At 44.1% G+C, this 27,619-nt stretch overlaps 1 protein-coding gene across 1 annotated transcript in view; it reads right to left on the bottom strand.

Moving 5' to 3' along the window:
* Positions 1 to 27,619, bottom strand: part of LOC121005801 (zinc finger protein 850-like) — a 1,060,224-nt gene that overhangs the window by 398,489 nt on the left and 634,116 nt on the right. The window contains exon 7 of the mRNA XM_040438565.1: positions 4,716 to 6,153. Coding sequence (XP_040294499.1) covers positions 4,716 to 6,153 — 1,438 coding nt within the window. The remainder of the gene's footprint in view (positions 1 to 4,715; positions 6,154 to 27,619) is intronic.

Below are 27,619 nucleotides of genomic sequence, written 5' to 3' on the forward strand. Positions count from 1 at the left end.
AGCAATAAATGACAAAAAGAAAGCATTTAAATAACTAAAACAGGAGGGTAGCGAGGAAGCATTAAAAAACTACAAGGAAAAATATTGAATATGTAAAAGACAAATAAAAGCAGCAAAACTCGAGACAGAGAGATTCATTGCCAAAGAGGAGTAAAACTAACCCCAAAATTGTCTTCAATTATATAAATGGTAAAAAGTATAAATCTGAAGGTTTCAGCCCTCTACAGAGTAATAAGGGGGGGAGTTGCAGAGAACGATGAGGAAAAAGCAAATATTTTCTTCTCCACTGTATTCCCTGAAGAAAATAAACTGTCAGATAAAATGCAAAAAAGTAAATTCCCCATTAAAAGTGCCCTGTCTGACCCACGAAGAAGTACAGCGGCGTCTTAAAAAAACAAAAACAAATTGCTGGGACCAGATGGCAAACACTAACGTATCCTAAGAGAATTAAGTAATATCATAGCCAGACCCTTATTTCTGATATTTAAGGACTCTATATTGACAGCGAGTGTTCCACAGGATGGACACAAAGCAAATGTGGTGCCAATATTCAAAAATGGTCCAGAAACAGAGCCCAGAAACTAATGTCCTGGGTAAACTGTTTGAAGGTTTTCTAAGAGATGCTATCTTGGAGTACCTCAATGAAAATAAGCAAATAATGCCATATCAGCATGGCTTCATGAGGGATTGGTCATATCAAACTAATTTAATCAGTTTCTATGAGGAGGCAAGTATTAGACTTGACAGCGGCGAATCAATGGATGTCGTATATCTGGACTTCTCCAAAGTAACTGGCTCAGTGATAGAAAACAGAGGGTGGTTATTATTGGTACACACTCAGATTGGGTCACTGTCACTAGTGGTGTTCCTCAGGGGTCAGTATTGGGCCCTATTATCATCAATATATTTATTAATGATATTGTAGAAAGCTTGCACAGTAAAATATAATTTTTTGCAGAGGACACTAAACTGTGTAAAGTAATTAACATGGAAGAGGAAAGTATACTACTACAGAGGGACCTGGATAGATTGGAGACTTGGGCAGCGAAGTAGCAAATGAGGTTTAACCCCTTAAGGACATAGGGGCGTACCGGTACGCCCTATTTCCTGAATCCTTAAGGACTCAGGGCGTACCGGTACGTCCCAAGTTTAAAATCGCGATTGCGGCGCCGCGGGGGTTTATCCGAACAGGATGCCGGCAGAAATCATTCAGCCGGCATCCTGTCACAACGCCAGGGGGTCATGTGACCCCCCCCCGTATCGGCAATCGCCGCAAACCGCAGGTCAGTTCAGACCTGCTGTTTGCGGCTTTTACCTGCGGTTCCGGCGGGTGTAGGCGGTGCCATTGGGTCCCCATGAGGCTGTGGGGGGGACCCGATGGCATGGAAGGCAGCGCGATGTCTAAGGAAGGCATCGCGCTGCCTTCCGGTGACGAGCCTGTGAGATCCAGCCCCCTGGATCTCATAGGCAGGAAGCTGTATGAGTAATACTCACAGTATTACTCATACAGCCAATGCATTCCAATACAGAAGTATTGGAATGCATTGTAAAGTAATATACCCCCCAAAGTGGGACAAAAAATAAAGTGAAAAAAAAAGTTGAAAAAAAAGTTGAAAAAAAAAAAGTTTTCCCCCCAAAAAATTTCAAGTATAAAATAAACAAAAACGTAATTTTCCCCAAATAAAGTAAAAAAAATAAATTGGTAAGAAATAGGGAGGAAAAAAAAGGTATACATATTAAGTATCGTCGCGTCCGTATCGCACAAAAACTGAAAAAATTTGGGCTTTCAGACTATGGAAACACTAAAACATGATTTTTTTTGCTTCAAAAATGAAATCATTGTGTAAAACTTACATAAATAAAAAAAAAGTATACATATTAGGTATCGCCGCGTCCGTATTGAACGGCTCTATAAAAATATCACATGACCTAACCCCTCAGATGAATGTTGTAAATAACAAAAAATAAAAACGGTGCCAAAACCGCTATTTCTTGTTATCTTGCCTCACAAAAAGTGTAATATAGAGCAACTAAAAATCATATGTACCCTAAACTACTACCAACAATACTGCCACCCTATCCCGTAGTTTCTAAAATGGGGCCACTTTTTTGGAGTTTCTACTCTAGGGTTGTATCAGGGGGGCTTCAAATGGGACATGGTATAAAAAAAAACAGTCCAGCAAACCTGCCTTCCAAAAAAAATTTTTAAATTGTATCTCTATATTCCATTAATTCTTGTGGAACACCTAAAGGGTTAACAAAGTTTGTAAAATCAGTTTTGAATACCTTGAGGGATGTAGTTTCTAGAATGGGGTCATTTTTGGGTGGTTTCTATTATGTAAGCCTCGCAAAGTGACTTTGAAAATTTAAGAAAAATTTAAAGATTTGCTTGTATACTTCTAAGGCTTGTAACATCCCGAAAAAAATAAAATATCATTCCCAAAATGATCTAAACATAAAGTAGACATATGTTGAATGTAAAGTAATACCTATTTTTGGAGGTATTACTATGTATTATAAAAGTAGAGAAATTTAAACTTGGAAATTTGCAATTTATTACAAATTTTTGGTAAATTTGGTATTTTTTTTATAAATAAAAATGATTTTTTTTTACTTCATTTTACCAGTGTCATGAAGTACAATATGTGACGAAAAAACAATCTCAGAATGGCCTGGATAAGTCAAAGCGTTTTAAAGTTATCAGCACTTAAAGTGACACTGGTCAGATTTGCAAAAAATGGCCAAGTCCTTAAGGTGAAATAGGGCTGAGTCCTTAAGGGGTTAAGACTAACAAATGTAAGGTTATGCAGGAATAATGCAAGTCACTAGTAGATACTAAATGGTAAAAACACTGGGTAACACTGACATGGAAAAGGACCTAGGAATTTTAGTGAACAGCAAACTAAGGCTACTTTCACACTCGCGTTCTGTGCGGATCCGTCTTGTATCTGCACAGATGGATCCGCACGAATAATGCAAACGTATCCGTTAATAACAGATCCGTTTGCATTATTCATTAAAAAAAAAGTCTAAGTTAAAACGGATCCTTCTTGACCTACATTGAAAGTCAATGGGGGATGGATCCGTTTTCAATTGCACCATATTGTGTCACTGAAAAACGGATCCGTCCCCATTGACTTACATTGTAAGTCTAGACGGGTCCGTTAGGCCCCGCATAGTCAGACGGTCACAAAAATGCTGCAAGCTGCGTTTTAGTGATCGTCTAAAAAACACAACAGAGGCCAAAGGCAGCCAAATTGATGCATTCTGAACGGATCCTTATACATTCAGAATGCATGGGGGCAGAACTGATCCGTTTTGGACAGCTTGTGAGAGAACTAAAACGGATCTCACAAGCGAACCCAGAAACGCCAGTGTGAAAGTAGCCTAAGCTGTAGAAACCAGTGTCAGGCAGCTGCTGCCAAGGCCAATAATATAATGGGTTGCATCAAAAGGGGGAATAGATGCCCATGATGAGAACATAGTCCTGCCACTTTACAAGTCACTACCACTTTACAAGTCAGACCACACATGGAGTACTGTGTACAGTTCTGGTCTCCTGTGAACAAGGCAGACATAGCAGAGCTGAAGAGGGTTCAGCAGAGGGCAACTAAAGTAATAACTGGAATGGGTGGACTACGGTACCCTGAAAGATTATCAAAATTAGGGTTATTCACTTTAGAAAAAAGACTGAGGGGAGATCTAATAACTATGTATAAATATATCAGGGGTCAGTACAGAGATCTCTACCATCATCTATTTATCCCCAGGACTGTGACGAGGGGACATCCTCTGCGTCTGGAGGAAAGAAGGTTTGTACACAAACATAGAGAAAGATTCTTTACGGTAAGAGCAGTGAGACTATGGAACTCTCTGCCTGAGGAGGCGGTGATGGCGAGTTCACTAAAAGAGTTCAAGAGGGGCCTGGATGTATTTCTGGAGTGTAATAATATTAGAGGCTATAGTTACTAGAGAGGGGTCGTTGATCCGGGGAGTTATTCTGATTGCCTGATTAGGGGGAAAAAAAATTGTTCCCGACTCCAAAGTGGGGAAAATTAGCTTCTACCTCATAGGGTTTTTATTGCCCTCCTCTGGATCAACTTGCAGGACAACAGGCCGAACTGGATGGACAAATGTCTTTTTTCAGCCTTATAAACTATGTTACATCCTATCTGTCATTCCACTTGACTGCAAATAACTGGACATTTACAAGTGTGATTGTCGCCCCTTTTCCCACGTCTGGACACCAGCTCTTGTGAGAATCCAGCTCTATTTTTTGGACTTTCACATACAGGCCCCTGTATTTTCAGTTTTACAGGAAAGGAGGGTCCCCATACCGATCACAGGCAGCGTGGGAAACTAAGGTTCTTTTTCTTAAATTATCTCTCACCAAACATTTGTGTTTAGAGGAGATATATAAAAATTAATAAATTTTGTTTCACTTTTAACTGGATCTGTCCTTTGAATACCAATATTCATTCAATACATGAGACCATGTTTGTTTGGGGAGCTCTCACAGCGGTCCCAATCATCGCTCCAAGCCCTCGGCTAACTCTGGTAACTGAAAGCAAGGCGCTGTTTTATCTCCCTGTAAAAAGGATTATCTAATGGAATAAAGCCAGGTTAATGACCACCATAAAAAACACATAAGGGAGGTCACTAACGGGCTAAGCATGAAGATGGCTTCACTTATATGAGTTTTTTTTATGTTTAACAAGATGTGATTTCGTCTTAAAACATTTCCCACATTCTGAACATGAAAATGGCTTCTCTCCTGTGTGATTTCTCTGATGTTCAACAAGATGCGATTTCATCTTAAAACATTTCCCACATTCTGAACATGAAAATGGCTTCTCCCCTGTGTGATTTCTCTGATGTTTAAATAGAGATGATGAATTAGTAAAACATTTCCCACATTCTGAACATGAAAATGGCTTCTCTCCTGTGTGACTTCTCTGATGTATAACAAGTTCTGATTTCGTCTTAAAACATTTCCCACATTCTGAACATGAAAATGGCTTCTCCCCTGTGTGATTTCTCTGATGTTTAAATAGAGATGATGAATTAGTAAAACATTTCCCACATTCTGAACATGAAAATGGCTTCTCTCCTGTGTGATTTCTCTGATGTATAACAAGTTCATATTTAGTCTTAAAACATTTCCCACATTCTGAACATGAAAATGGCTTCTCCCCTGTGTGATTTCTCTGATGTTCAACAAGATGCGATTTCATCTTAAAACATTTCCCACATTCTGAACATGAAAATGGCTTCTCCCCTGTGTGATTTCTCTGATGTTGAAATAGAGATGATGAATTAGTAAAACATTTCCCACATTCTGAACATGAAAATGGCCTCTCTCCTGTGTGATTTCTCTGATGTATAACAAGTTCTGATTTCGTCTTAAAACATTTCCCACATTCTGAACATGAAAATGGCTTCTCCCCTGTGTGATTTCTCTGATGTTTAAATAGAGATGATGAATTAGTAAAACATTTCCCACATTCTGAACATGAAAATGGCTTCTCTCCTGTGTGATTTCTCTGATGTATAACAAGTTCATATTTAGTCTTAAAACATTTCCCACATTCTGAACATGAAAATGGCTTCTCCCCTGTGTGATTTCTCTGATGGTTAAATAGAGATGATGAAGTAGTAAAACATTTCCCACATTCTGAACATGAAAATGGCTTCTCTCCTGTGTGATTTCTCTGATGTAGAACAAGTTCTGATTTTGTCTTAAAACATTTCCCACATTCTGAACATGAAAATGGCTTCTCCCCTGTGTGATTTCTCTGATGTATAACAAGACCTGATTTATTGTGAAAACATTTTCCACATTCTGAACATGAAAATGGCTTCTCTCCTGTGTGATTTCTCTGATGTAGAACAAGTTCTGATTTTGTCTTAAAACATTTCCCACATTCTGAACATGAAAATGGCTTCTCCCCTGTGTGATTTCTCTGATGTATAACAAGACCTGATTTATTGAGAAAACATTTTCCACATTCTGAACATGAAAATGGCTTCTCTCCTGTGTGACTTCTCTGATGTTCAACAAGATGCGATTTCATCTTAAAACGTTTCCCACATTCTGAACATGAAAATGGCTTCTCCCCTGTGTGATTTCTCTGATGTTTAAATAGAGATGATGTATTAGTAAAACATTTCTCACATTCTAAACATGAAAATGGCTTATCCCCTGTGTGAATTCTCTGATGTATAACCAGATCTGATTTACGGTTAAAACATTTCCCACATTCTGAACATGAAAATGGCTTAATTCCTGTGTGATTTATCTGATGTCTAACAAGATGTGATTTCTGCTTAAAACATTTCCCACATTCTGAACATGAAAATGGCTTAATTCCTGTGTGATTTATCTGATGTCTAACAAGATGTGATTTCTGCTTAAAACATTTCCCACATTCTGAACATGAAAATGGCTTCTCTCCTGTGTGATTTCTCTGATGTATAACAAGTTCTGATTTAGTCTTAAAACATTTCCCACATTCTGAACATGAAAATGGCTTCTCCCCTGTGTGATTTCTCTGATGTATAACAAGATTTGATTTATTGTGAAAACATTTTCCACATTCTGAACATGAAACTGGCTTCCCTCTTACGTGAGCTGTTTGATGTTTACCACCTCTTCTGTTTACTTTATTCAGTGTTACATTCTGTGATGAATCAAAAGATCCGACCTGTTTAAAAGAATCAAATGATGCAGTGTTGCTGTGATTGGATGTGGGTTTATATTGCATATTGGCATGGTCTTCAAATGTATCTCGTGTGATACCACAATCATCTACTTCAAAATCTGAAGATACCAAATGTTTCTCTAAGTTCCTGGTACAGTCATCTGCCAAGAATAAAACACATTTTATTATTGATAAATAACATTAAAATTGTATTGAAGTTTTATAACTTTTCCAATTAAAAAAAATCCACAGAAATGACTAGGCATGGCACAAAATTCAAGTATTAAATGACTAAAACAGTGGTGGCCAAACAGACCACAATCTAATAGTAGACAGAGGAGCATAACTAGAAAATGCTAGCTCCCACCTTGAGCAACTTCCCTGCAACCCCCACCCAATCAGTGATTTAAAAGATATATAAATAAAACATTTCCTAGCTCTGGACAAGAGGCCACGAATCAACTCCTAGTGCCCCTCACAATAGTTATCTCCCCTCAGTGTCCCTTTCACAGTGGAATTCCCCTTTAGTGCCCTCTTAACAGTACTGATGCTCCCTAAGTGCCCCTACTCAGTAGAATGTCCTCTTGAGGTCTCCAAACAGTATTTATGCCCCCTAAGTGCCCACACACTAGTTATGCCCCCTAAGTGCCCCACACACTAGTTATGCCCCCTGCAGTAGTGCTGTCCCTTAGTGTCCCCTTTACATCAGTGAAGCTCCTGTACTATGAATAAAGTTAAAAATTAAAACAGAGCACATCGCGCTCTTCCCAGCAGCAGGCAAATATCTGATGTTCAGTGGTGAGACTTTTTTGTATGACCTCTTAAGACTACATTCACACGTGAAAAAGAGACCATAAAAAACGGACATGCTCAGTTTTTCATGGCCATTTTTCAACCATTTTTTGCATCCCTTTCTTGGTCGCCTGGACGTTTTGCATTTATTTTTAATGGCCATTATTTGAGGATGATTTAGATTATTTTTTATTTAATCACCAATCCCTGCAGTACACATAATGTCCCCCGTAGTGGCCCCAGAATAGTAAAAATGTTCCCCAGGGTGGCCCCCATCAGTAATAGTTAATAATGTGCAGGGTTTTGTTTTCATGGGGAAAAAAATGTAATTACTCCTCTCATTGTCACAACCAGACAGCTGAGAAGCTTTGACAGAAGCCTTTCAGAACCTCCTCCTTGAGTTTTCTTTGTTTTGGTTTCAGTTCCTCATCTCGTTAGCCTCTCTCAGCTGTCATGCAGTTGGACTGATTGCTTCCCTTTAAATTCCTCCCCATAATGCAGTAGTGTGCGGCTTATACGACTTCCTGGAGTGTGTGTGCATGCTGTTCCTATATCCCAGTCTTCTGCAAGATAAGTGCTGTATATTTATTTATTTGTGATTTTCTGTTTGCTGGATCTTAGGAGACCCTGACTCCCTCCGTGTCTAGTGTAGGGAGCCGGTGGTCGTGTCCCCTCACTATTGTAGGGTCTTCAGGCGTTAGATAGTCGAGGTACGTGGATATGCAACCATCCACCTTTGGGGTGTTCGCATAGGCTGAGCAGTCAGGGAGAGTGTGCCAGGTCTCATGCAGGGGTCTCCCTTTTGTCCCTTAGTTGTGGATCCAGTGAGTCATAGATTATTTTGCATTGTCTTGTTTCCTGTACACCATCCGTGACATTATAAGCCGCCAAAACCGTCTTAAGCATGGATCCGGTTTCACTTTTGGCTGAACGCTTCCAGGGTCTTTCATTGGAGGTAGCTGATCTCCGTAAGACTTTTTCTCAGTTTCATGTGACCGGTTCAGCTTGCGTTCATGGAGTTTGTTCTGAGCCTAAGATCTCGCTCCCGGATACGTTCTCTGGGGGTAGTGAGAATTTTGTGCGTTTTAGAGAGGCTTGCAAACTCCATTTTCGCCTTCTTCCCCATTCCTCTGGTGATGAGGAACGGAGGGTGGGGATCATTATATCGCTGCTCAGGGGTAACGCTCAGTCCTGGGCCTTTTCGCTGCCGGCGGGGGCATGGCCCCTCTGTTCAGTGGATGAATTCTTTTTAGCCCTGGGTCAGATATATGATGATCCGGATCGTATTGCTCTGGCTGAGTCTAGACTACGTCTGTTATTCCAGGGTAAACAATCCGCAGAGATATACTGCTCAGAATTTCGGAGATGGGCAGCTGATACTGGTTGGAATGATGCTGCACTCCGAAGTCAATTTTGCCATGGTCTTTCAGAGGGATTAAAAGATGCATTTGCCTTTCATGAGAGGCCTATCTCCTTAGACTCTGCTAGGTCTCAGGCCGTTCGTATTGACAGGCGTCTTAGAGAGAGAGGAGAGATCTCTCCTTCCTGTCATACTCAGTCCCGGGACAGTGCAGCGGTCTCATTCTGTGCGCAGGAGTCTCAGTCGCTGTCAGCCCCTTCTGAGCAGGAGCCCATGCAGCTGGGGTTGATTGCCTCTGACAATAGAAGATTCAGCCCGCATGGCAGGGTTTGTTTTTGTTGTGGAGGTATAAATCATTTGGCAAATGTTTGTCCCTCTAGGAGATTCAGGCAGTTTTCTGGGAGTAATAAAGAAACAAAAAGGAAAAAATCTTTTAAAAATGTTCCGTCTGTTACTATTGGCAGGGTTGAGGCGGAAATTGAAGGTTTTCCGTTTGCTTGTAGTTCCCGTTTTGTCCTGCCTGCTAGGGTGGCGCTAGAGACAGGGCTCCAGACTAAAAAAAATATCAAGGAGCCATTGGCTCCTAACCTGAAAAATTTAGGAGCCAAATGAAATTTTTAGTCGCCAAATTTAAAATACATACTATAGCTGGGATGCTTAGGAGCATGGGGTTTTCTAAGCTACAGCCCACGCAGTTAAAGGAGTTGTACACTCATTTCCATGACCTGTCAGACTAGCCAGATTCGCGTTGGTAATCCCTAGGTGCTGGGTCCTGGCTCATTCGCTTCCCGGCCTCCGCTGCTTGTCTTGGCTTTCTCCATGAAAACGTTTGGCTGCAGTGGCATCAAGACAATCTCTGGCCACGGTGGAGATCTGCTCCCCTGGCATCACGTGACCATTTAATATAATGCATGGGAAGCAGTGGTCAGTCATTGGCTGTAACATCGTCAAATAGGAGGTTTTCATGAAGGGACTCAAGACAAGCAACAAAGGCTGGGGAGCAAATAAGCCGGGATCCAGCACTGGGCATCAAGCAAGTATGATCACCAACAGAGGTCCTGCCAGTCTGAGGTCCAGAAATTAGTGTATCCAAACCCTTTAAGGAGTAATTTTTATATTTTTCTTTAAGGGGTTTCAAACCAGTATTATTCTATATGTGACACAGAATGGGTTAAAAAAAAACTATCCCCACTGCACTCCTTAAAAGGCCAATCACTTGAGAGTCGCCACTGCAACCAGTGACCACATCAGCAGGCATCACGTAATGACGGGACCAGCATGACAGTGGGGGTGGGGGGAGGGCAGCTTTTTTTTATTTTTTTACATTAAGAAAAAAATATAACAGCTAAAAATATAATACTACACGAGCTTTACTCTTTATTCTCAACCCCTCTGCTTGCCTGTCAGTGAATGAAAACCTCTTGTTTGCTGTTGTTTCTTGAGGAAAGATCGCCCATATTCTAGTGCTGCTCACTGTGTAACTGTGGCTGGACATGGACATTCAGTCTGTCAATGTCAACCTTAAAGGTTTCCATTCACTGCCAGCAAGCAGAGATGTAGGAAAGCTAGGGGACCTCCTCTGGCAGCTGAACTAGCCTGTGCTTAACCCCTTATAGGCTGCTTCAGTGCCATTTTCCCTCTTTTTAACTCTACCACATGTCTTTGCAGTTAAGGGCTCTCTGCCCATCACCCCCGTGTCAGTAACGAGCCGTGCACGGACATCGCAGTATAGGCGGCAATCTCTCCTTGTCAATTGGTTTCACACCGGAGTCTGTCTGCAGGAGCTCTGCACTGCCGGGGTCGCAGAGCATTATATTGATTTATGATGCTATGTAACCCTTACAGTTCTGGAATGTATCGGACAACACTGACCGCATTAGGTCAGTGTTATCCAGTACATTCCAGACCTCTAAGGGTTACATAGCATCATAAATCAATAAAATGCCATGCGACCCCGGCAGTGCTATGCAAACCAGGACAGCGAGTGTTAAAGCAGCACAGCCGGTGCTTATACTTGTTCTTACGGATCTCTGCCTTCTCCTTGTGACCCCAGGACCCAGTCCTATAAAACACACTAATAAATCTGCATACGGGTGACTCGCCTCGTGTTATCAGCCGTGGACTGTGCGGCCCTAGTTGAAGTGTCTCCAGCAGCGTGATGTCCGGTTCATGAACGAATCGTTCATTTGAATCGATTCAGATCAGTGAACCGTTTGAAACGGCTCATCACAGCACACAGACAATACAGCTCACCACCTCACGCTGGAGCAGGAGCCTGAGGGCGGGACTGGGAGGAGTCAGTAATATGATCTTAGAGTGGAAGCTGCTTCTGCCAGCCCCACCCCTCCCCGCCCACCAACCAATCACCGACCAGAGCTGAGGGGGCGAGGCCAGCACCTGTTCTACAGTCTGACTCTCGGCTCTTCTAACTCAATGAATCGAATGAGTCACTGACTGAGTCGGATCTTTAGATTCTTGTGACTCATTCGATTCATTTAGACTCCCTGACCCTGCACTACTCCGAGGACTCGAGTCAGAGCTGCTAGTGTGCTGTGCTTGCCTCGCCCCCTCAGCTCTGGTCGGTGATTGGTTGGTGGGCGGGGCGGGGAGGGGAGGGGCTGGCACTTGCGAGTCAGCTCTCAGCAGTCTGACTCACTAAGTGAACCGAAGATCCGATTCATGAATCGGTTCATTTGAATGAGCTGATTCAAATGAACCGATTCACCTAAAAGAGCCGAACGTCCCATCGCTGCAGTCAGCGCCACAGCACAGACTCAACTCCAAAACTTGCCAGACTGCTGGAAGCGGGAGCACAAGCCACGCCCACCCTCTATGTCGGGTAATCTGAGGGGCGGGTCTTCACACAGCAGCAGACGGCTGCAGCGTGTCTCTGTCTGCTGGATGAAAGCCTTTTTTTTTTAAGAGGCTGAGCAGCGAGCGGAGGGTCTAGGCGCAAATGGCGACAAGACTACAAAGTCTTGTCGCCATTTAGCAGTTCTAAGTCGCATTGGCGACCATTTTGGTCGCCATCTGGAGCCCTGAGAGAGCAAGAGCATTTTTTGTGAGATTTTTGTGGATAGTGGAGCAGCTGTCAATCTCATTGATAGTCAATTTGCAATAACTCATGGTTTCCAGGTATGCTCTTTGGGAAAGGATATTCCTGTTTTTGCTATTGATTCCGCTCAACTTTCTCAGAGATCATTAAAGGGCATAGTTCACAATATCCGTTTAATTGTGAGTGATACTCATGTTGAGGATGTGTCATGTTTCGTCTTTAGCGGTTTGCCTACTCCTCTAGTGTTTGGGCTACCCTGGCTCACTAAACATAACCCCACCATTCAATTGGCAAGCGAGGCAAATAAATGGTTGGAGTGACTTTTGCAGAGAGAATTGCCTCACGACATCTGTTTCTGAGGTTTCTACTAAGATTGTACCACCTTTCCTCTCTGAATTTTCGGATGTCTTCTCTGAGAGTGGAGTTCAGGATTTGCCCCCGCACAGGGAGTACGATTGCCCTATTAATCTCATCCCAGGCGCCAAACTGCCTAAATCTCGTTTATACAATCTTTCCCAACCTGAGAGGGTCGCTATGCGTACTTATATCTCTGAGAGTCTGAGAAAAGGACACATACGACCCTCGAAGTCACCTGTTGCCGCTGGTTTTTTCTTTGTTAAGAAAAAAGATGGTTCTTTAAGACCTTGTCTGGATTTCAGGGAGCTGAACAGTATCACTATTCGTGACCCTTATACGCTTCCTCTGATCCCGGACCTGTTTAACCAGGTTGTTGGGGCTAAAGTCTTTTCCAAATTAGACCTAAGAGGGGCATACAACCTGGTCAGGGTCAGAGAAGGAGACGAATGGAAGACGGCTTTCAATACCCCTGAGGGCCATTTTGAGAATTTGGTTATGCCTTTTGGTTTGATGAATGCCCCAGCCGTTTTTCAGCATTTCGTGAACAGCATTTTTTATCATTTAATGGGAAAATTTGTATTAGTGTATTTGGATGAAATTTTGATTTTTTCTCCTGATTTCAAAACTCATAAGGAACACTTACGTCAGGTCTTGCTCATCCTGCGGGAGAATAAATTATACGCGAAACTGGAAAAATGTGTGTTTGCGGTTCCAGAAATTCAATTTCTGGGGTTTCTTCTCTCCGCTTCTGCTTTTCGCATGGACCCCGAGAAGGTCCGCGCTGTGCTTGAGTGGGAGCTTCCTGAGAATCAGAAGGCGCTGATGCGTTTTTTGGGACTTTCTCAGGAGAGGGGTCTTCTGGTTTACCTGATGAGGACAGATTCTCCTCGTCTTTGTCATCTATTTGGCAAAAGATTCAGGATAATCTAAAGAGCATTAGTGAGAGATATAAGCGTGTGGCAGATAAGAGACGTGTGCCTGGTCCGGACCTGAATGTTGGTGATCTGGTGTGGTTGTCTACCAAGAATATCAAATTGAAGGTTCCCTCCTGGAAGTTGGGTCCTAGGTTTATTGGGCCTTACAAGATCCTGTCTGTCATCAATCCTGTTGCCTACCGTCTTGATCTTCCTCAGACTTGGAAGATCCATAATGTTTTTCATAAGTCCTTATTGAAACCTTATGTTCAACCCATTGTACCCTCGCCTTTGCCTCCTCCTCCGATTATGGTTGATGGGAATCTTGAATTTCAGGTCTCTAGGATTGTGGATTCTCGTCTTGTCCGCGGTTCTCTCCAGTACCTCGTTCATTGGGAGGGTTATGGTCCTGAGGAGAGGATGTGGGTCCCAGTGACGGACATTAAGGCCACTCGTCTCATCAGGGCTTTCCATAGGTCCCATCCTGAGAAGGTGGGCTCTGAGTGTCCGGAGTCCACTCGTAGAGGGAGGGGTACTGTCACAACCAGACAGCTGAGAAGCTTTGACAGAAGCATTTCAGAACCTCCTCCTTGAGTTTTCTTTGTTTTGGTTTCAGTTCCTCATCTCGTTAGCCTCTCTCAGCTGTCATGCAGTTGGACTGATTGCTTCCCTTTAAATTCCTCCCCATAATGCAGTAGTGTGCGGCTTATACGACTTCCTGGAGTGTGTGTGCATGCTGTTCCTATATCCCAGTCTTCTGCAAGATAAGTGCTGTATATTTATTTGTGATTTTCTGTTTGCTGGATCTTAGGAGACCCTGACTCCCTCCGTGTCTAGTGTAGGGAGCCGGTGGTCGTGTCCCCTCATTATTGTAGGGTCTTCAGGCGTTAGATAGTCGAGGTACGTGGATATGCGACCATCCACCTTTGGGGTGTTCGCATACGCTGAGCAGTCAGGGAGAGTGTGCCAGGTCTCATGCAGGGGTCTCCCTTTTGTCCCTTAGTTGTGGATCCAGTGAGTCATAGATTATTTTGCATTGTCTTGTTTCCTGTACACCATCCGTGACACTCATCCACTTGCACACGTAGAGAAAAGTCGCTTTTGATTTGGTGCTAAAGGACCTACATTCTAAGTGGGATGATGTCACCATGCGCTCCTGAACCATTACCAAGAGAGACTGCCTTGTGTGTGCGCAAGCGGATAAGGCAATTTATTTTAACCCCTAAAAGGCCATTTTCCACTAGTTTACCCATTTTAAACGGCCATTACATGGATGCTCTCCTGTCTAAATGGCCATTAAAAATAGTCCCATTTCTGGGGTGGGAGGCTTGCCGGCATGACGTGGTGTGCGTGACACGTCAGCCCGTAGCTCCACCTCCCTTCCCTTCCCGCGATATAGGAGTCGCCTGATGCTTGGTGTGGACGTTCCAAGTGCCTTGATCCCCGGCGTCCATGGCTATCAGACGGGTAATCCCACTGTGTTGCTCAGTCGCGTTCCTGCAGGAGTATGTGTGGAGGTCTCCTTTGATCTCCGGTTGCAGCGAGGAAGAAGGATGGAATGAGGAGGGGAGTGAAGGCCATCTGCAGGATTGCGGGAGAGTCTTTCTTGGCCGGGAGCTGTTGAAACTTTGATGATTAACCGGACGCCTGGTGGGTGAAAAAAAATCCTTTCGTCTCTCCTTATGTATTGGGCTGTATTTGGTGTGGAAGTGGTATTAGAGGCATACACATTAATTGTCTACATCCCTCTGAGGATTAATGGAGGGGTTAGAATTAGGGCTACTGGAGAGTGGGCTCTGTTTGATAAAGCTGGACGGATGAAATTCTGAAAGCAGCTGTAATATCCCATGAAGCCAGTTTCCCCGGCATGTTTATAAGTGTTGCCTCACATTGTAGCATTACTATTAACTATCCTATTTACTAACTGATGGGATATATTCAAGGGTTCACCTGGTGAGAAACCATATTCTTGTGACTCAAATTGTGTAACATTATGTGCTATAGTGGCTTGGAGAAGTAGTGCACACAATATGGTATTTTGGTCAAGTGAAGTGAACCCTTTTGAATGGTGAAACTTTGCTTTACTTTACTTGTGCGGAGGTGGGCAAACTAACCCTGGATCTTTACAACCTCCATAAAGCTCATATTTGATAACATGCATTTGAAGATTCACTAACTCTCTAATTTATTAATGACTGGTTAACCCAAGCTGTGGTTTATGAATGAACTACTAACGAACTGTGTTTCTTAAATATGGAGGACTGAGGACTAGCATCAATATCTTTATTAATCGAGATATACTAATGATCGCTTACTATCTGGTTATGCTGATTGTTAATGATCTATATGTATAACCCCAGTTGTGATCCATCATTGAATTGCTAACAAACGGTGTGCTTTAACTAGGGAGGTGTCACGGATGTAGTAGGGGAGAACACCAAAAGACAATAAGAAGGAAGGGAAAAGACACTAGGCCTCACCGCTAGGGAAGGAAAAGGGTCACCACCTATAAAACCCTGCTCCTGGCCCTAACTCCTATCCCGTATGGGCACCTCTCGATGGTAGAGATGCTCATACACAGGAACCTAGAAAACCCTGGTGGCCCTCGAATGCCCTAAAGGTAATGACAGGGCAGAGACAACCCGCTCCTTCCCTGGTGAAAGAACCAGCGTATCGCTGAGGCCTAGTAAACAACAAAGGATGGGGGGGGGGGATACAAAACACAACAAGCGGAACACTTAACTTCTAAGGATGATGGACGATCAGGACTTCAACAAGAACCACACTCCAGCTCGTCCAAAACCAAATGAAGCTATCCAGAGCAAGGAGTGATGGGTAAAGTCAGACTAAATAGGGGGAGGTAAAGGTCACATGATCCACAACTGAACAGGAGGTGTGGACATACAAGCAACACACAGACAAAGTGAAACCAAAAAGGGCTGTCAGATCACTAATGTGCAGATAATCTTTCAGACCTTCTAAAACTTGTCACCGGTGTGACAGGAGGACTGTGTACTAACATCAATAGCTTTATTAACAGAGATATATTAATGATTGCTTATTAATTGGTGATATTGAAGAATTTTTAATGATTTATGTTTTTGTTTGAGGTTGAAGGGGGGGATTAACATCTATCAATTTAATAACTGGGTTATTATTGTTGAATGAACTGCTCTAGGCTTTGCTATCTGAGGTACAGTCAATGAATATTGTGATCTGTTAGAGGTGAATCCTGGAGGGATGCTAATCTTCCCTACTATTTCTTACTAATTAGGGGAGAGGAGGAGTAAAAATGCTTAAGAAAAAAGATGATAAAGATAAAGTGGGAGAACAGAGGCGGTCTGGAGTGTATGGTTCCCCTAGACAAGATATGCCGAGAACAAGAGGAGAACGAGAGGGTGGATTGGATAGATTCCTCCAGGCTTCGTCAACCACAGGGAATAACAGGCAAACCAAATCCAAAACTCAAACAAAAAATATGGTAGGGAGTAATGAGGATACAAATAATCAGGGGCGACGATGCCATCTCCAACAGATATGATACAATCTCCTACACTGGCGGACATTATGTCAGCAGTGAGTAAATCTAATACTGTGTTGGAGATGATAACGAAACAAATAGGGGAATTGAAATCTGAAATACACCTGATTAGAGAGGATTGTAAAAAGAGTCAGTGAGAGAGTAAATCAAACAGATGTCCATTAGGACTAGCTTACACCTATTATCCTACACCTCCTAAATCCTAAAACTTAACCTTTAATAGTTAATCTTAAATATCACCTATACTAGTTTATTTAAAATAATCAGTGGTCACCTAGTCCTATATTAAACTTAGTACTAGCCTCCTGCCTGTAATGGAGTGAGACTTATTGGCTTGACTGGCTGCGCGCTGCCAGTATTAATATAAGCACAATATGGCTAAGCGACTTCACTGCATTAAAACTAAATGTCCACGCTGCCCCCCGACATGTTTCGCCGTGCTCCGGCGTCTTCAAACCCCTGGCAGAGAATGAGGCACTTGGTAAGAAAGCCACAGACTTGGAAGACAGGGATAGGACATCAAATATAAGATTGATAGGAATACCTTAAAAAAATGGAGGGTGTAAATTGTACACAATATATACAGGATTGTATTGGCGAGGTGGTGGGCAAGGAAAACTTGTCTAAATTGTTCAGTCGAGAGAGCACATAGAATACCACGGAGGAATTTTTGGGGTAATTTTCCAAGGACAATAATAGCAAAAATTACTCAGTTTAGGGATAAGGTTGTTATGCGTAAAATAAGATCCTTAGGGTTAGTAGAAATCAACGGATCAAAAGTTTCAATATATCCGGATTATTCAGCTACAACTCAAAAAGAGAGAGAGAAATGTATTAATGTTAAACGAAAACTTTGTCAAGCTGAGATAACCTTTTCCCTTTTATATCCTGCAAAACTCAGTTGTGTACAAGGATAGGGTTAGCTTCTTCTCTTCTGCTCAAGAAGTGAATAAGTGGATGGAAACTATGGGTTTAGGATGAATTAAGTGTATGTTAAGTAAAGATATGTGGAGAAGGTAATACTATTTAAGGTTTTGGACAAGGATGGGCGGAGGGAGGTGGATATCGCGTTAGATAAAAGGGTGTTAAGTCGCCAAAATTGGGGAGGGGGACGGGGCGGGAAAGAGCAAGAGGGAAGCGGGTGGTGTTGTTTTTTTTCTTTTCCTCTTCTTTTTGATTCTCCTTCATTGTGATATGTATTATCAGAAAGGATTCCTGTAATTAAAATCTTGTCATGAAATGTAAGAGGTCTGGGGGAGAAAGTAACGAACTATGCTGTTTTCAATGTAATAGGTAGCCATCTCCCGGCTATAGTGTGTTTAATGGAGACTCATATGTTGAGGGATAGATTGGTTCTTTTTAAAAGAAAATGGATTGCATATCAATTTCATTCTGTTTATAGTGGGTACAGTAGAGGGGTTAGTATTCTTATTCACAAAGATAGATTATGTTCAATAATTTCTCAAAAGATTGATGCTGAGGGTCGATTTGTAAGATGTGTAGTGGCAGGGGTTTATATCCCTCCACCTTATAGACACGAGTTGTTGTTAAAATTAAATGAGTTCCTACAGGATAAACATAACTGTCCACTACTATCGCTGGGAGATTTCAATTGTACGATGGATGAAGACTTGTATAGATTAACAAAGAAAGATAAGGTAAAAAAAACTGGTGTTACTCCCTTGAAGAGGATCAAGAGTTTAGTTGGTGGGATATATGGAGGATTCATAATCCGTTATTAAGACAGTTTTCTTATTATAGAAAAACTTATGATTCTCTCTCTAGGATTGATTTGCAGGTGAAAAATTGCAGGTGTTCCCGCAATGCACCTGCACATTTTCCCGCCACGCCCGTGTGGAAGAGGCCTTAGAGTGGGACCTACTCTGACAAATAGGCGCAGCACAGTGCGGCGACAACAAGGCACTGCCCTAGTAGAGACGGCAGGACCCAGGAGTCAGACAGCAACCCTGCTATCTGACAATGCCCCCCACAGCACTGGGTCCTACCAACCCACCAAGCACAGCGCCACAAAAACAAAGGCCACCACGCAGTACTGCACCATGTGAACAGTCGTCTAAAACAACATGTTCTTTTCCATCAGAAATAGGATTGTAGGAGGTTGTACACTCTAATATTACGCTGATAAGCGAGTTGAATTAGAACAAAGCATAGCATTGTGGATGTGCGATCCAGTTCTGTTTTTCTCCCCTTGATTTATGCATGTGGAATCTTTCTTCTTTACTACTGGTATCAGCACTCCTCCCATTCGGCACAGGTGGTTTTGATTCCGCAGAACTCTACATATAAGTGGTAATTGACCTGCACTTCCTGATAGCAGTGGACATGTTGTGTTAGACAACTGTTCGCATGGTGCAGTACTGCGTGGTGGCCTTTGTTTTTGTGGCGCTGTGCTGGTGGGTTGGTGGCATTGTCAGACAGCAGGGTTGCTGTCTGACTCCTGCGTCCTGCCGCCTACTAGGGCAGTGCCACTTTGTCACCTATTTGTCAGAGTAGGTCCCACTCTAAGAGGCAACCTTGACGTGGTGAGTGGGCTCATGCTTTTTGATCAAAATGTACACTAATGCCTCTTGTACAGCATGCAGTACAGGGGGCTGTACACTTTAATATTACGCTGAGAAGCGAGTTGAATTAGATCAAAGCATAGCATTGTGGATGTGCGATCCAGTTCTGTTTCTCCCCTTGATATATTACCAATTGTAGCTTCCTGGACGCCGGAAAGATTGGGAAGACCTCATAGGCAGAAACAAAAATCCGGGAAACTCACAGCGGTGAAAATTGCTCCAGAGATAGATTGAGTGACTCTCAGAACTTTTGATGAGCTTAGTCAGCCAAGATTGATGTTTGGGGTGAGACAGAAATGTGCACTATATACACAGAAGGCTTTTATTACTCTCTAATGCTTATTTGCTCCTTTCCATAAACTTTAAATAAGTATAAGTAATGTACGAAAACCTCACCCTCACCTAATAAGAAATATTTACTCTATTACATTAACTGCCCGCTCCCTCTACAAGATCCTCTAGGTGGCAGTCTACGCCCAACCCATCCATCCAGATGTCTGTGGTTGTAGTATTGCTCCTAACTGGAGCCAAGTTAGGTTCTGGTTTTAGTTTTGTTGTTTTTACATATAAGTGCACCTGTGTGAATGTCAGCATCCTTTATTTGAAGCAATACCCAGGCACAAGTTACATAAGTTTCTATTTTGTACCATGTAATTACATAACTAGAGGGACAAATATGACAAGGAGTGACCTATGGAGACAGGTTGAATGGAGGTGCAGTAATATCTTATACCTTGAAATGCACCAACATACTAATATGCTTCATAATTTATTATCCTTATGTAAATGGCTATGATTAAAGTGTGCTCATATAATGGGAGAGGCTTGAACGCGCCTGCCGAGAGGAGTCAAATATGCAATATGCTCAAAACACAAAAACCAGATGTTCTGCTTTTGCAGGAAACTCACTTTCGAACAAACCATGTACCAAAGTTGGGTCATTTGGTGTAGAACCGTTTCATAGCACGACTCCGGATTCAGCCTCCAAAGGAGTTAGCATAGCACTCCATAAACAGCTCCCCTTGGAGGTGCGTTCAACTCTTGTGGACAGTGAGGGAAGATATCTTTTTATTAAAGGTGTCCTCGTTCACTGAGGGCATAGTTGTCATGGGTGGCGACTTTAATGTAGCACTCTACCCTGAAGTGGACACTTCAACAGGCATGTCCTCGCTGTCACAAAAAGCACTTAGGCACATTTGCAACAATATTGCAGGGACGGACTTAGTGGATGGATGGCGAACATTACACCCCAGGGAGAGGGACTTCTCATACTATTCCCCAGCACACGTATCATACCAGAGGTTAGATTGTATCTACGTTACTATTGAAAAAGACGAAAGTCCATTCCTACCTCCACAATATACAATCCTCCCCAGCACAAACACTATTCCATACTGATCAGATTGCAAACAGATTCACAGAATACTATACGCAGCTCTACAACATTAGACATGAAACATCAACACAGAAGGACGAGGATAGGATTAATAACATGAAGAACTAGTTGAATTCCCTTAATTTACCTAAATTAAACCATACACAAGCACAGACCCTGACAAATCCATTCACCCTAACAGAGTTGGAGAGCTTTAAAAACTTCACCTCTCCATAAAAGCCCAGGCCCAGATGGACTTTCTACGATTTATTATAAATCCTTCCAAAACATACTTCTACCAGAACTACTTTTGGTATGTAATTCAATCTGGGAGGCGAAACCCCTGCATCTACAGATGTTGACAGCGCAAATCACTATCATACCCAAAGAGGGCAAAGACCCATCTTCCTGCTCCAGCTATCGGCCACTTTCTCTACTTGATAATGATTTGAAACTGCTGGCTAAGATGTTGGCCACTAGGCTACAACCTCTCCTCCCACAGCTGATACATATGGAACAAGTTGGATTTGTAAGCGGGCGCAAAGAGAGAATAAACTGGTAATGGTACTTCTAGGTACGGATGTCGAAAAGGCATTTGATACGGTAGATTGGACACACATGAAAAATACTTTGCAATTCTTTCACATTCCCGAAAAGCTTTATTAAGGCGGTGATGGCAATGTACAGCGACCTTAGTGTCCAAGTCCTAGTCAACAATACAATGTCACCAGTGTTCAAAATTAGTAATGGCACCAGACAGGGATGTCCGTTACCACCGCTTTTGTTTGTACTAACCATAGAACCTCTCCTGCAAGCTTTTAGGCTCGACCAAAGAATACAGGGAATCAAAATACGGAAAGAAACATACAAACACACACGCTGCTTTTGCGCATCCGGAGGTGGCTTTCCCGGAAGCCCATGCAATGTTGGATTATTTTGGCACCCTTACTAATTTTAAAGTGAATCTAAATAAATCCAAAGTATTAAACATTACTCTAGATCCTCAAACACAAAAAACACTTGAGAGGTGTTCACCATTCACATGGGCGACGCAGAGTATCCCCTTTCTAGGTGTCCATCTTACTACTCATCCTTCTACCTTGTATACCGAAAACTACAAAAATCTCCCACATAATATTAGCACCATAATTAAAATGTGGGACATATCATTCACCTCATGGTTTGGACACAGATCCCTCATTAAAACAATCCTCCTCCCGAAAATATAAGATTACACTCACCGGTAATCACTTTTCCATAAGCCCATGACAGCACCCTTGAGAGACCACCTCTATCCAGGACAGGAAACAGGAACTTTCATGGAGAGCTCTTAAGGAGGAGCATGGCCCCTAGAGCACCAGTTAAACGCAAGAACTTGTCCTGAAACACACACTTACACAAAAAGATACACTTTTCTATATATATATATATATATATATATATATATATATTTGTGGTCGTGGCTACGGATATTGAGAGGACGTGAGGTAACTACATGGCCGTGAGTGACCTGGTATAGCTGGCCTGAGGTGTGCCCGAAGCCATGTCCGAGGGTAGGCCTATAAGGGGGCCTACCCGGGTGAAGCTGAAAGAAGAAGGGAGGGAAGAGGGTGGGGCACCACAAGCACCCGCAATGGGAGGGGGAGGCTCATGAGAATTTGTAAGCCTCCGCCCCTCCCACAATTACAGGCTGTGAACAGCCTTAATATTTGTGGTTGTGGCTACGGATATTGAGAGGACGTGAGGTAACTACATGGCCGTGAGTGACCTGGTATAGCTGGCTTGAGGTGTGCCCGAAGCCATGTCCGAGGGTAGGCCTATAAGGGGGCAAAAGAGACAGTTAGGTTGGAATTAGCGTTTTTTTTTTTATTACGAGGTTACAACAAGCGTCAGAGATTTCCTTGTGTGGATTAGGAATGTATCGGGTGAAGCAGGATGACTGCCAGCGGCCCATTTTGCGGATAATGTGGCATGGGACATTGTGTTTCGAAGCTGCCGAGGCGGCACCTATGCGGAAGGAGTGTCCGGATATGGTTCTGGGATCGTGGCCCAGCCCCTTGGCCAGGATGCGAATATGGGAGATGAACCGGGCCCGGGTGAACGGTAGCAGTGGTTCGTTCGCGGAGGAGTGAGCCAGTAGGGCCAATAGTTTGTTAAGAACCTGTACCGGGCACCACTTGTTGAAAGTTTGGAAGTATTTGATTTGAACGGGCGGCCCGGATTGCGATGTTTTAGTGGATGGCAGATTTAGTACGTGATGATCAGGATTAAGGACTAGCTGGCTTTTGGTTAAACCTTTGATTTTGGATGATACTACAGTGAATTCTCCTGGGCGCAGAAAACCATAAAAGCTCAGATACATGGCAGCTTTAATGACCATGGAGGGAAGAAGGCCAAAAGGACTGCCGTCTAATGAGTCTGAGAGCTTTCTGAACAGCTCCCCGGAGACCGGTTGTCTGCTGGGCGTGCTGCTCTGGCTGTTCTTGAGGATGCCCCTAAGGGTGGCTTTGACTACTGGGGAAGTGAAGACTGACTTGCTGCCTGGGTCCCTCAGCATGGAGTGGTGCTGAACCCCTGTCAAATACAGCTTTATGGAGTTATAGGATAGCTTGAGGTGTGTGTGACAATATGCTAGAAAGGCTATTAAATACGTGGACTTATCGGTGTTGGAAGAAATTATGAAGGTTAAAACGGGACAATGCGTCGGCAGCGGGATTTCGAATGCCCTGGATATGCCTGGCTGAGATATGGAAATTGTGATGTAAGGATAGCCATACTAGCTTGCGTACAAAGGACATGATGTGAGGACATTTGGAGCGCCCTTTACTGAGGATATCCACCACTGTTTGGTTATCGGTGATTAATGCAACTGTGGAATCTGCCCATTGGTTACCCCAGACCTGAGCCGCCGCCACTATGGGATAGATCTCCAGCAGGGGAGAAGACCTAAGGGACTCAGGTAAGGAAAAAATTTCAGTGGGCCACGGTGCTGCAAACCACTGCCTGTTGTATATGGCCGCAAAACCTCTGGATGCTGCGACATCTGATAAAACCATGGGGAAATCAGGACTCCATTGGGGGATAAACAAAGAAACCCCGTTCCAATGGGCAAGGAAGGAATTCCACATGGCCAAATCAGCCACTGCCTGGGCATCTAAGAACACTGTGGAGTCCTGCTCGGGAGCTGACTACAATAAATCTAGGAGCCCAGACATGAAAGCTTTCCCTTGAGGCATGATCCTGGTGGCGAAATTTAACATGCCAAGGAGTGACTGCAGCTCTCGTTTGGTGAGGACCTGGGACCCTGTGAACTGCGCAATGATTGTTCTAATTTTGAGAAGCTTGTCGGCTGGCAGTCTAGCTTCCATTTTCTCTGTATCGAGCACGATCCTGAGAAAGGTGACTACCGTGGCGGGTCCCTTTGATTTTGGTTGTGGCTACCGGAACCTGGAGATCTTTGAGAATGCTCAGGAAATTATTAAGTTTGCACGGTTTAACACTGGGTTGTTCGATCAGGAGGAAATCGTCGAGGTAATGTAGCGCCATAAGACATTTGCAGCGATTGACCAAGATCCAGTGGAGGGCTTGGGCGAACCGGTCAAATAGCCAGGGACTGCTCTTTGAACCGAATGTTAAACGGGTAGCAAAATAATAACGGTCCTGCCATTTGATGCCGTGGAATTTCCAAAGCCGAGGGTCAATGGGCAACAGTTTAAACGCGTCAGCGATGTCTGCTTTAGACAACCATGCTCCTTTGCCCGCTAACAGAATGAGAGAAATGGCCTCCTGGAGTGAAGAATATTTCATGGTGAATTCTTCCGATGGAATCAAGGAGTTTAGGCTGGGAATATGCGAACCATGAGGCGCTGACAGGTCGTAAATCAATCGTTTTTTATTTGTGAACTTTTTGGTTACAATGCCGACGGTGTTGATCCTCCAGGAGTCGAAAGGAACGTGAGGGAAGGGGCCGATAAGGAAACCCTTCTCTACTTCCGACTGAATGTGGGAATCCACCGCGTCGACATCCTGGACCGCAGACAGTAAATTGGAACCCTCCCAGGTGGACTGAGGAAGGGCAATGAAACCCGTGTGAAAGCCCTTACTGAAACCTGTGAGCAAGAATTTGACCATGTCGGGGCTGTGGTGATCCTGGAGCAGCCTGCCCAGAAGCTCCACATTGACCCCGCTTAGTCATTTGTGCTTGGCCGTTCTCTGCGGGCATACTGAGGTGGGGTGAGCCCGGAAGCAGGAGGAGCAGACGTGTAGTGCCCTGCACTGATTATAGTTGCAGGAGGCTAGGTTGTAGTTGTTGCAAATTTGACTATTGCCTAAGAAAATGATGGGGCGACCCAATTTGTCTGGTGTTGCTGTGCCTCTGCCGAGTGCCGGAGGGGCCGGCCGAAGGCCTGCTGGGAGCCATCGGTTGACCAATGGAGGGACACCAATCGGAGGTGTGGAGAATGGACTGGTAGGAGCTGCAAGCTGGGGCTTTTAAACCGGCGAAATGGCGGCAGAAAAGTTCCATGTCCAGACACGCCCAGTTGGTAACCCGATGGAACTGAGCCAGTGCTGCGGCAGCTTTGGCCGAGAAGGAGCGGTGATAATCGTAAAATGCAAATCCGCCGTATTTATACCCCAGGTCGGTGACTCTGTACATGTACAAGTCCAACTACTCTCTTCTTTCAGGGTGGGCGGTGCAGACTATGTCCCTGAAGAGGCTAAAAGCCAGGACAAACTCGGGAACGGTTAGTTTTTTGTTCAACCGGGCGTCCCTGGATTTTAGAACGATGGAGATGTTTTCGCAAGCTATTGTCTTGTTCTCTATGGTGTCGTGGGTAGCTATCAAGATGGCGGCTAAATTAACATCTTTGCCCTCCAGAATGTCTTTTTTTATGCTGTCTGTGATTAAATGAGCTGGAGCTATCTCGGAGAGGTTGGAGACCCTACCTGGGGAGGTTGGCTGAGGTGAGGGAGCTGGAACAGAAGGACACTCGGGTGGGTCGACTGCCAAGTGCCTGGATTCCACTGCTGACAGCCTGTTTTGAACGTCCAGAACCGAAAAAGACAGGCTGTTGATGGTGGCATGTAACTGGGTCAATGACAGTTGTATGGTGGACATTGACACATTCTCCCTGGATGGGGATGACGAGCCGGACATCAACAGTCTGAATAATTCCGCCTTTCTGGCGGAGGCCGGATAAGGTATCCTCCTTCTATTGAGCTCGGCGATCAGTTTAGGCACGGTCCAACTCCTGAGAGAAGTAGCGCTGGCGTGCTCTGAGGCAAGGGTCTCCGGAATTGAAGAAGTCTCCCCCATGTTGTCCAGATGAGACATGCTGGAATTTGGAAGGATTGACAGTTACTGGATGAAGGATTTTACCGTGCGAGTGCTGTGGAGCTGATGATTGTGAAGAGAAAACCGCCCAGAAGAAGGAAGGCGTGATGGGGCTATGTAGCCGCTTGTGCCCGGAGGTTTAAGAGACTAACAAACCTGATGGTTTGTAGCTCCTGGATTTGTGAACCGACTCGGGGAATTCCTGTTCCGTAGGAATGGACCGCGAACGAGCTTGAAGAAATCATGACAAGTAAATAGCCTGGGCCGAAAGTAGAAGCAAAGTAAAAGGGGTGGGTGCGCCGTGCCCTGTTGGAGAGGCTTCCCCTGACAGCGTGAACAGGACGAACCTGTATCCTATGAAAAGAAAGGAGGTACACGAAGCCTGCGGGGTGTGACCAGGCGAGACCTGGACCATGGACCGGAAGTACAACCTAGACAAGGAGACCTAGTGACGAGATGATGTGAAAATTAAGGGCCTGAGTGACGTGGACAGGCATGGATTGAAAAACAGGGCCTGAATAACGAAAACAGGCGTGGAGTGTGAAGGCGAGGCTGGATGACGTGAAAGACATAGAGCCTGGGTGAAGTGACAGGAGTGAAACATGGACGGAAAGGAGGCCTAGGTAACGTAACAGGCGTGAACATGTACGAAAAGGAGGCCTGAGTAACGTAAACAGGCGTGGAAACATGTATGAAAGGGAGGCCTGAGTGACGTAAATAGGCGTGCAACATAAACGGAAAGGAGGCCTGAATGACTTAAACAGGCGTGAAAAGTAAATGGAAAGGAACATGGAGGACGAAGAGGACAGAGGAACGTAAGCCGGCGTGGAACGTAAGAGAAGAAAGAGCGAAAAAATGAGACAGACGTGGAAAGTAGAAGGCGGCGGCGTCTGAGAGACGTGGATGTGCACGGGAGAATGGAGGCCAGGAGGCGTGAGGGGCGTAAAAAGAAGAAAAGAGTGAAAGTGGAGACGAAGGCAGAGTAACGTAACCAGATGTGAACGTGGACTGGGAGGCAGGATGACGAGACAGAGAACCAGGGGACCTGACAGCTGGACAGGCGTGAGACAAGAATGATGGAGTGGCTGAGAAGGAGACAGGACGACATGAGACACGGACTGAAAGGTGACAGAAACGGAACGCGGACCGAAGGCCTACGTAATACAAGGCTGTATGGTACACGTAAAGATGATGCTGCGAATCAGAGATAAGCGACTTACCGTGGCTAATGGAGGAATCGACGGAGAAGATGGTAGCCCGGGTAACGCCGCTGGGTACCGGAGGCGCCGAATTGCCTAGTTACATAAACAGGTATGAAATGACAACCAAGAAGTGAAGGGGGGGGGGGGGGGGGGGGGGGGGAAACTTTCCCTCCTTTTTTTTTTTTTCTTTGTTCATTCTTGCCCTCCCCTTCCTCCGTACTCTGTCCGTGACATGAAATAATGATGATGCTGACCGATCACAATACGGACCTGGGATGGGGTGGTGATTTTCAGGCTCCAAAATCGCTTGGCGGAGGTTTAAAAGGCTGAAAACCGGTGGCGGTTTGCTTGAAACTGGCTACAGAATGACTGGAGTATATGGGAAAAGAATGTAAATTACATTTA

This window comes from Bufo bufo, chromosome 6, assembly GCF_905171765.1.
Source record: "Bufo bufo chromosome 6, aBufBuf1.1, whole genome shotgun sequence".
Classification (NCBI taxonomy): domain Eukaryota; kingdom Metazoa; phylum Chordata; class Amphibia; order Anura; family Bufonidae; genus Bufo; species Bufo bufo.